This window comes from Harmonia axyridis, chromosome 5, assembly GCF_914767665.1.
Source record: "Harmonia axyridis chromosome 5, icHarAxyr1.1, whole genome shotgun sequence".
NCBI lineage: Eukaryota > Metazoa > Arthropoda > Insecta > Coleoptera > Coccinellidae > Harmonia > Harmonia axyridis.
The window spans coordinates 13,231,491-13,242,882 of NC_059505.1; the positions used below are offsets into that span (position 1 = coordinate 13,231,491).

Sequence of the window (11,392 nt, forward strand, 5' to 3'; positions counted from 1 at the left end):
TTCACCAGAAAAGACGACCTGTTGGCATTCCACATTCCAATGTTGAAGTTCTCTGCACCACTGTAATCGTTGCCAGCGATCCTCAACAGACAGAGGAAACACCAGATGGGGTCGATAATGCTGCAGTCCATAAGAAGACCTTATGTGGCGGTAAACCGTTCGGACAGTTGCAGGATGGTTCTAACCTAACCACTCATCAACCAAAGATCGAGTTGTCGCAAATCGGTCTCTAATGGTCTTAGACGTCGAACTTGAACTTCATCTGTGCCCCTTCGACGACTGGTGTCTACTCTTCTTCGATTTTGGGAATTATCAAACCACGCTTGACAAAATCTCATAAAATTAGTTGGATTTCGGTTCATACGGTTAGCGATTCCTCAAAATGACAACCTCGCCTCCCGTAGACCAATAATTTGACCTCTTTCAAATTCACTTAGCTGGCGATAAATTCCACGTACACGTGCTCTTGGCATTTTAACAACAACTAAACATCGACTTTGGATCTCCGCGGACAGCTGGTTTGTTGTAAAATTTAAAAAACTTGCTGAAAATGACTACAATATTCAAGTAACAAAAATTGTTTACATGAAAAACCTTCACGATTTTTTCTATAAATTCAATCATTTACTCCTTGCTACTACCCTAATACTATCTATGTTTTACGAAAAAAAAATAAAATTTAAACAGCTCCTTCTGGGTGTCACAATTTCTTTGTCAGTTAGTATGTTACCAAAAATTGAAGAATGTATACAGTTAAAAGAAATAATTCTCCGTTGTACTTAGCCATTTTTTTGGGTATTTAAACGTCTCTAACCGAATTTTTTTCCAAAGTCTGATTGATATTTCATAGATCAATTACAGTTCATCATTATTATTGAATTTTCTAGTGAATAGCGTCATCAGAACTATAGGATAATGATTTAATAAGTGTGTAACAACAATTCCGATCGAATTGAGATTGTTCAGGTAAAAATGAAAAAACAATTTTAAGTTTTATGCAAAATTTCATAATGGCCACGTCATCAAAATTATAGAAAGTTCACCAACAATTTCGTGAGAGAAATACCCAATATCTATATGATTGTAGTTCCAATCGGGTTGAAATATTCGTGTTTTCACTATCGATATAAAATTAGGCTGCTTTGAACATTATTTTATCAATTGGCATATGCATCAACAACCACTCGAAAGCCCCTAAATTCGCGTCATTGTTATTCTCTTAATTTCATGGATAAATAATGAATGGGTCAGATCAGGGACGGCGTTAAGGGTGAAACAGTGAAGCGACTGTTTCAGGCGCCTCCTTTCGATGGGCGGCAATTTAGCCCAGTTTGTGGCCGCTCTTCATATTTCTGAAAAAATATAGTCTTGATTCTTAAAAGCTACATGAGGTTGGTCCGCTTTGCTGCGTTTATCAACATTCCCAGCAATAAAAATTTCCAAACCGTCTTTACTAAGTCGTCTGTTCAATAAATAACACATGGCAAAACAACCAGTAGTAGGCAGCATTGCCTGTTACCCTTATTGAATGAGGGATGGAATGTATGTAACAAAGACAAAAAGCAACACTTCGAATTACGTGGAAGTTGTTTACACATTCAACAACAAATTCCTACGATTCTGAATTCGAAACTAGTTACTGATAAATGCTAAATGTTTTCAGCAGAACATATGTTCCTAATTCCATTTAGTTTTCGAAGCTTTGCAAGGCTTACCGCTCTTTGTATCTTGTGGTGTGATAGGTAATCTTTCATCGATCGTATGTGAACATATTACTTACGCATTGTTCATCGGCGTCGAAGAAATTTATTGTAAGTAAAAATATCCGAAAAAAAGTGGAAACGACTTTAGAAAGAAACGATCTGCAAAATCGCTAGAGAAATCAAAAATAGCGAATTATCATCGAGGCAGGTGATATTTTTTGTTGAGGGGGGGGAGTGTTCAGGCGCCAAAATTGCTCGCGCCGGCCCTGGGTCACATTTAATGACCCACACTTCTCAGAATTCATTGGGTAGATTTTATACAATAAACAGATTACACAATTACATCCCCACTTCTCTTCCTAAGAGACAAATTCGTGATAAGAATCTACTAAATGAATTCTCAGAAGAATAAGTCATTGAATATCTCCCATTCATTATTTATCCAACTGAGAGAATAACAATGACGTCAATTTAGGAGCTGTTGAGTGGTTGTTGATTTATGGGCCAATTGATAAAATAATCATTCCAAGCTGCAAACTTTTATTTTGATAGTGAAAACATGAAAATCTCAGATCGGATCTGAAGTTACAAAGATGTTGGTGAATTTTTTACAATTTTGATGACGTGACATGAAATTTTGCTTAAAACTTAAAATTGTTATTTGATATTTACCTGAACAATCTCAACTCGGTTGGAATTCTTGTTACAGACTTATTTAATAATTTCTATATAGTTCTGATGACGCTCTGAACAGATATACAGGGTGATTCGCCGGGATGGCTTATTAGACGTTTATGGAAAACTAATTATAATTTTGAGCTGAAAATTTGCATATCAGGTTTTGAGACAATGATCTTTCTCCCTAAAATATTTTCAGATCTCAACAATTTCCGGTTATACCAGAAACAGACTACTACTTCCTCATTTCAAATGGCACACCCAGTATATTATTGCACCATTAGATAGCTTTTTTGATGGCAATTTCGGCAATATGCCACATATTTCCTATATAAACTTCAACGGTTCATGAGTTATTGGGATTCTTATGAAAAAAATGGTGGCGATGAGGACTTTAATTTTTTTCAATATTGCCGCAGAAAGAGCTTTTTCTAAAAAAATTGTTTTTCCTTTTCGATTCCGCAAATACGTAGTATTATAATACTGTTTGCGGTTTGGGCCAAAAATGTACAGGGTGTTTATAAGAGGATCATGAACTTGGACAACTCGAATTCATCAAAACTCAAGATTTTCAAATTGGAACCTAATATTTTTTATTATTTCAGTCGATACTACGTCCAAAAATAGTGGGGGTTACTAAAGCAAACCCCATACCTAAAATGAATACTTTGAGAGTTATCGAGGAAGAACTTTAAATGAGGAAAAACCGCTATTTATAACTGTGTGGAGTAGTCTGCGATTTCCGAAAAACACAGAAAGAAACCAAAATTTGATGTTTTCATAACTAAATTTGACATATCAAGAATTGTAATGAATTATTCGTAATTGAAAATTGTATTGGTTTATGGATTTCTCAACAATCCCAACGAAAAATTAATAGAAATTCATTGAATGTAAAATTTAGTTATCCAAACATTGAATTTTAGTTTCTTTCTGTGTTTTCCGGAAGTAACAGACATTATTAACACAGTTATAAATAGCGGTTTTTCCTCATTCGAAGTTCTTCCCCTATAACTCTTGAAGTAGTCATTTTAGGTATAGGGTTTGCTTAAGTACCCCCACTATTTTTGTACGTAGAATCGACTGAAATAATAAAAAATATAGGTTCCAATTTGAAAATCTTGAGTTTTGATGAATTTGAGTTGTCCAAGTTCATGATCCTCTTTTGAACACCCTGTACATTTTTGTTCCAAGCCGAAAACAGTCTTATAATACTACATATTTGCGGAATCGAAAAAAAAAATATTTTTTTCGAAAAAAGCTTTTTCTGCTGAAATATTCAAAAAAATGTGAGTCCTCATCGCCACCTTTTTTTTCATAAGAATCCCAATAACTCATGAACCTTTGAATTTTTTTCCAAGGTTTGGCATATTGCCAAAATTGCCATAAAAAAAAGGTATCTAATGATGCAATAATATATTGGGTGTGCCGTTTGAAATAAGGAAGTAGTAGTCTGTTTCCGGTATAACCGGAAGCTGTAGAGATCTGAAAATATTTTAGGGAGAAATATCATTGTCTCAAACCCCAATATGCAAATTTTCACCTCAAAATTATGATTAGTTTTCCATAAACATCTAATAGGCCATCCCGGTGAATCACCCTGTATTTGCAAAAAGCTTCAAATAAATTTTTTTGCAAAAATAAATGACTTTTCAGAGAAAATTATATTATTGACACTATAAGTATTCTTGTACATACTAATAAAATTAATTTCCTTGGAAACTACGCTAATAATCAATATATCTTGCAAGTTAATTTGCCAAACATAACGAATTAGTTGATTTGATACGAGTACTAGTTTGATGTCTGATTTAGCCTCAAACAGAATTTCAGAAACCCAAAATGACGCTTGACGTTCAATTCACCTTCAGTACCAGACCAGTAATTGACAGGATAATCCAATCAAAGTAGTTAACCATTCTTTCAGCAACTCTTGACCACCAACTAGTACCATATCCAACATATGTTAATATGTCTATTTTGGATCAGCTCATTATCAAAGGATTTGTTCCCTATCACATAATAATAATTAATAACACTTATTGCCGAATAGTGTAAACTTCTAATAAAAATCATCACTAATAATATCTTCCTCTTTTCGTTCGAGAGTTGTCATCGGTAAGACTTTATCATTTGAGACCAATCTCGGCTCAAAATTCTGAAATTACAGACATTGTCACAAAATGATAATGCGATCTGTTTTGAAAATGAAAACGTTGAAAATTGACTTTTTTTCAAACGTCTTTTATTCTCATCATTAAGTTGAATGAAATATATGTCTTTTTGTACTTACGAGTTCCATCAAATCTTGTAGCTATCGTATCCAAAAATGTGTTTTGGGGCGCTAACAGCCCCTTTCGTGCAGGCATCAGGGCCGGTTGCCCAGAGCTTGACTGAAAGAAAAATATAGATTAAAATGATAAGATCAACATTTAGATTATTGGATAAATGTTTTTCCATAAACATGTGTCCGTAAACGTTTCGTTACCGAACTAAGAGCGTTAAAGTTTCAGGATTTTTTTAGTTTTCTCTTCATAGCTCTCAGTTTTTGAGATATCCAGATAAAGTTTAGAATTTGGGTTACTTTTTGGGCTACATCATTCAGTATTATATTTTTTTAATACTTTCACGTTTGAAATTTTTGGATGTAACCAATCGTGTATATCTTCTGTGGTTTTTTTAATTTTGATTTCACAATATGCTACGTTGAATATATTCTTACACATAAGCAGACGTACTCTGCTTCGATGAGTATTCTCATTTATTCACTATCCATCATTCCAAAAATGTGTTTCAATTATAAATGTAAACTTCAAATCTGCCGAGTGATTGTAACAAACTACAGAGAGATATTTTTCAGGGGTCAAGCCCTATTTCGCCCCATAAACTCTTTTGTAGTACGCCACTGGTGGATGCTGTCAAATGTATTGAATTCCTTATTTTGTTCATACATCTTTTGTCTCTTATGATTTTTACGTATCTTCGAATGTTATCGAGCAAAAAACTGTTTTCTGTAATTTGCTCCATTTATTTAAAATTTTCATTAAAAGGTTAGAACCTATATTATCACGAAGAAAGCAAAAAACTTTACGTATTCGGTTCGTGGAATTACAAGTTTCCTTGAACATTACCGAAAAAATAAAAACCTAACGTACCTTCATTTCAAATTTGATCTCAATATCTCGAAAACTGAAAGAGCTACGAGTATGAAGAAAAATCTTGAAACTTTAACTCTTTATAGTTCGATAACGAAGCGTTTGCAAACGCATATTTATGGAAAATGTCTTATGTTGACTTGAAAAATAGAAACCTGAAATCTTGAAACTGAATTTTGAAACAACCTGTATAGGTAACAAAATTTGAAAGTTGACAGAAATTCTATAAAGACTTTAAAATAAAATTAACAGGTTTGCCGGCTGGCATTTCTATATATCGGAAGATATTAAACAATGGGGATGAATTTATTTTGAATGAACAGACAGCAGATGTATACTCATAGCCATCATTTAATATATCTTCCGACAGTTTCTCAATCCTAGGCGGCAAAACTACCTGTAAATTTTATTGGGCCGTTTTAATCTATATGAAATTTATGTCAACTTTCAAAGTTTGTGACTTATATAAGTTTGCTTACAAGCTGACTATAAAAAACTTACATAATGAATTCGTTATTCTCTTTACCTTTCGCTAAGTTTGTTATAAATCTAATGCAATCCTACTGGCGATAATGCAACAGTGGCAGATGACCATGAAGAGGTAACTGATAAAAATGACTCCCATAATACTCCATAGATGGCGACATGGTGAAAAAAAATAATGAACGATATCTTGAAAACGGCATGTTTTTTGAGAATGGTTCCAAAAGCACCAATAGGCACTAATTAAGTACTAATTGGTAGTATAGAAAGTTTTGATTGATTCAAAAATGTTGGTGCCAAGTGCGAAGTCAGCACCAAAGGAAATAATTAGTGATATATTAAAAACGGTATACTTTTTTATGACCATTCCAAAAGCACCAATAAGCACTAATTAAGCACTAATTAGTGGTATAGGATTCTTTGGGTTTTATGAAAATGTTGGTGCCAAGTGTGCAGTCAGCACCACAGGGAATAATCAGTAATATCTTGAAAACAGTATACTTTTTTATGATGAAAGCACCAATAGGCACTAATTAAACACTAATTAGTGACACAAAAATTTTTGAGTAATTGAAAAAAGGAAATGATCAGCGATATCTTGAAAATGGTTAATTTTTTTGAAATGATTCTAAAAGCCAGGCACTAATTAAGCACTAATTAGTGTCATAGGAATTTTTCCTCAATTTGAAAATGTTGATGCTAAGTGCGAAGTTAGCACCAACCACTTCAAATGCCGATTTCTCAAAAAATACAATGGTGCTTGTAAAACTTTACACTGCACTAATAGGCACTAATTAGGCACTTATTATCTGACATATTTCCAGAATTGGTGCTTCCAATTTTTCGCTAACTTCACGGACCCAAAATATTATAATAAAAATAATAAAATGAAAGAGAATTCATATCCCATAGGAAATGAGAAAAGCACTGACGTCATATAACAGGCCAATTGCTTCATTGCTATTGAATTGATAAGGTTGGTTTTTCACCAGAAAAAATTTTTTATTGGCAGCTGAGAGCTCTCTGAACAACAATGTATTACTGAATATTTCTCAGGCATCTTCTTATTTTATATAAAATCTTATTTTCGAACTCAAAATCACTTTGTCGCTTCCATCAAAAAATGCCCTGAATTGTTCAAAGTACGAAGCTCTATAGTAAAAAGACGAAACAGTTTTTAAAGGTGCATTTTGGTACCTATTTGTATTTTCATAACTAGTTGAGAGTGCCTATTCGATTTCAGTCAAATTGGCGTTTGGAAATTTTTTCATTTAACTACAAAAAGTGGTATATTGTGTCATAAAGTATGTTGTATTGTTTTATCAACTGACTCTTCGTCCCGAAAAAAGGTCTGTTATGTCGGTTCTGGCGACGACCCTGGTCCTAATCGACCTAACCTTAGATAAATTGATGTTGAATAAATTCATTTCTCTATTTCAGTATCGTAATTCATTACAGTACTAAAAACAGTGCTGTAGTGAATTCAATAGAGTATTGTTTTCATTTATATTTTTCGTTTTGTGGTTGTCTATACTGACTTCGATCCTATCAAATTTCAACACACGTCAATTGTCGATATAATATAATTTGGATATAGTGAACTGATTTGCAACATTATTCGTAGCTTCTCTTGATTCTGGTGGTGTTAAATCGATTTCGTCGGACATAATTCACGAATTCAATGCAGAATTATAAATTATAATATATAATTCAAATTCCGTAATCTGTCAATTTTCATAACACTCACCCAAACTGCCTAAATATAATATGATAGTCACTACAAGGGCCCCCGCAAGGGTCATCAACGCCCGCGTGCCGAAAATATTTTGGGGGGATGTGGAGAAAAACGTCGCTGGATAATCGGAAAAAAAATTCAGATTTTGTTAGGAATTTAGTGTAGAAGGGTTAAAAGACCTATCAGCAACCTTTATTGAATGCCTTAAGAACTTTATGCTGTCAGTTGTTACATAATAAATATTTTAAATTTTTCATTATTTTATTCAAGCATTCGATTAAAACCGCATTTCATTTTAATTTTGTAATGAAACTACAGAGCTTTATTCTTCTTAAAATTATTCATAAATATATAAACCAGGCAATAAACAAATAATAAATAAAATATTCTATTAAAATTAAATGTTTTTCTAGATTTGGCTGCTGCGAATTCTTTTATAATATCATCAAAATCAATTTTATCGAGTATCTCTTGCCCTATAGCTAAGATGGCCAAACCAGATAATCAGTGGCGACGCCAGCTCTCGAAAACAGGGGTGGCCAAGAGGGGGCCATATTTTTTTTAGGGGGGCCAAAGTAAAACGAAACTAATTCTGCTAATTTTTTAGCCTTAGTATGTCACATTTTAAGGTGGGCCAGCAGAATTTTAGGGGGGGCTGGGCCGCCGATCTGAAGCACATACCCTGTTCCTGTTATAATAATTAATTTTTGGCAAAGGTAAAATATAATTTTTTTAGAATGTCAAACGGCTACGAATATTAAATAAATAATACAGATCCAGGGTGAATGTTAAAAAAATAAATTAAGTATAATATGATGGTGGCTCCAGATTACAAATTCAAAATATCAAAGTCGATTCGATTTTTTCACGATTACAAACAATACTTCCCTATTTGAGAGAAATAAAAATAATATTATGGTATATAGGTATGGGCTAATTTAGGATGAACAGAAAAAATAAAATAACAAATTTTATAGACCTAATGAAATGCTAATGCTGTATGTGGATAGGTACTTACCATTTCATAAAATTTAATTTAATGACAACAAAAAACAGTGAAACAAACCACAATTACACAAAATACAAATCTTTTCAATTTTTAATTATCTGAGTATTTTAATTTTTTGCGTCTTGACCCTTAAACGTTTCGAAATGAAATAAATATTATTTGGATTACGACGCCTTCTGATGTTATAGCGTAGCAAGCAGATTTTGGTAGTTTCAGAAATTCTCCGTAACCTGTAGTATTTTTCTACACATGGCGTCGTAAGCAATTTTCAGTAATTCCCCTGGCTAAAAGCTATTATTTTGGTATTTATGATTGTTTATGTTTACCATATGGGTGTGTTAGTGATAATCGAAGAAATGGTGCCCGCCGTCCGGCGCAAGCGGTCCATAAAGAAGTCCCGTACCGACAAAGGGATGATTATTTATGATTTATTTACTTGAAAAGAATCGTATAATTGCAATCTGTGGCCGAGGCTATTTTATACCGATTGCGACGTTCGGGAACTTGCATAAATTGAAAAAAAGGAGTTGAAAAAATAAAAACAAAATTTTTTCAAAAACCTTTGGTCCTTCGGTTTTTCATGCGGTCTATAAGAGATTTTGGCGCCCCTTTAGAGTGTCGCCAGCGTGCGGTGCACGCGTTGAACGCGCGGTTGCGGGGGCCCTAGTCACTAGGATGTTTAATCTAAATTTTTCATTTAAATTCGACAATATTTCACTAAACATGACCGAAATAAAGAAAATTGAATACTCGAAGCAGAAGGCAAACCCGCAAACGCTTTGTTTTCGAGATAAAGGTGATTCTTGTAGTCCTACTTTTTTGTGATGTTTAACCAGTTTATCGACTCTTTATTAATCTTCGCTGCAGAGTTGGTAAATAAGTACCAAAACTCATAATTAATTCACTTATCACAGCTACCTAACTGGATCTTTATAATAATTTGGATTTTCCTGAGAATTACTATAGAGAACTGTTTGAATGTTTTTCTCGAAATCGATTGTAGATACGACCAAACTACAACAAACCAAAAAGTGTAGTGCTGAATCAGAGTTTCTTTTCAAATTTTTCTAAACTAAAAGTGGTTCACAAAAAATAATTATGAAAGAAAGAAGCGGGCACCCATCCAGAAAAAATTCACTTTGTGATTTGCATTCAAAATTAAGATATCACATAATGAAAACTTTTAATTGGAATATCTATACCAATACAAGTTAAATATCTTGTGAAGGGAAAGTGCTATGAGAGAAAAACTTGAACACCTGTATCTCAAAAACAATGCGTTTGCGGACTCATGTTATAGAACTTTTTATAACATGAAGTTGGTTGGGAAAAAGGTCAAAATAACTGAAACCATATGGATCTGTTGCCGATGTTTCGACTTTTATAGAGTCATCCTCAGGGCACTACAATAGGGATTGTGATTATCGTACAAGATTGATAATAGAACAAACAATAAAATAAATAATAAAAATAACAATAGAGACAAAAATACATTTACATTTGTACCTCCAATTTAGGAACACCCTGTAGATGTATTCAATTCAAAACTGATATCTTCACAAATAAATTGCAATTTGAATTAATTACAATAAATTGTACAACACAGTCCAGACAATTTTTCGATGCGAATTCAGTTCTTTGATAACTACATATTGAAATTTTGAGACGAGAATGATACAAAAACCGAAAACAACGGGTAAGTGTATACCGATGACGAATTTAAAAATCACATATGGCAAGTGAGGGACGATGCCGTGGAAACAGCCAGAAAAAGGAAAATAATAAACCTCGGACAAAGACGAGCTTGTAGTGCAATAAAGGTGATAATCTTGAAAGCGATAATGAACCATAAAAGGATCCGATTATTTACTGACGTGTAGCTTTAAAAAAAATCAATAAATGATTTTTATTATTATTATTATTTGTTCATTTGATGGAGAAATTTTTGTTCTCCGTCTTTGCGAGTTTTCTAAAATTCAATATTTTTGAAATCCTGAGGGGGAGGGGAAATTACCCCCAGTAACACCTCATTCCTACGCCCTTGTCTACAAACAATATGAACTCATAAGCCCCTTAGCAACCCTATCAAAAACGAAAATACTGGAAAAGACTTTATACAAAACGTTTGCCATTTCACAATAGAATTGTCATCCCTAATTTAGTGATTTCATCAACAAGTCATTGACTAATGGAGTGAAACAGTCTTAAACTAATGCGGATTAAACTTACCCATAATAAAAATTTCCAATTATTCTGTACCTACTTAACTCAACTTTAAACTAATGACTGTGAAATTTTGATAAATACTGAAAAAGCTTTCTACAAAACGTTTGCCATTTCACAAGAGAATTGTCATCCCTAATTTAATGTTTCATCAACATTGACTAATGGTGCGAAAAAGTCATTAACTAAAGCTGATTTAAACTTACTCATTGAAATGATAATAATACCCAATAAAAATTTCCAAATATTCTGTACCTTAAAATATCTTAAAACTAATGACAATGTGAAATTTTGATATATAAGTCCACCCTTTTAAGGAGAGTCTCAGTAGTTTATTTTCTGTGGAAGTGGTTGTTTCAGTTTCTTGAATATTTATTCTGAATTTTAATTCATAAACTGAGTGATC

At 33.1% G+C, this 11,392-nt stretch overlaps 1 protein-coding gene across 2 annotated transcripts in view; it reads right to left on the minus strand.

Moving 5' to 3' along the window:
• Window positions 1-4,784, minus strand: part of LOC123679769 (potassium voltage-gated channel subfamily H member 8) — a 444,333-nt gene extending 439,549 nt beyond the window's left edge. For both annotated transcript variants that reach the window (XM_045617253.1, XM_045617252.1), the window contains exon 1: window positions 4,675-4,784. In XM_045617253.1, the coding sequence (XP_045473209.1) occupies window positions 4,675-4,750 (76 nt within the window). In that variant the 5' untranslated portion in view covers window positions 4,751-4,784. The remainder of the gene's footprint in view (window positions 1-4,674) is intronic.
• Between the last annotated feature and the right edge of the window lie 6,608 nt (window positions 4,785-11,392).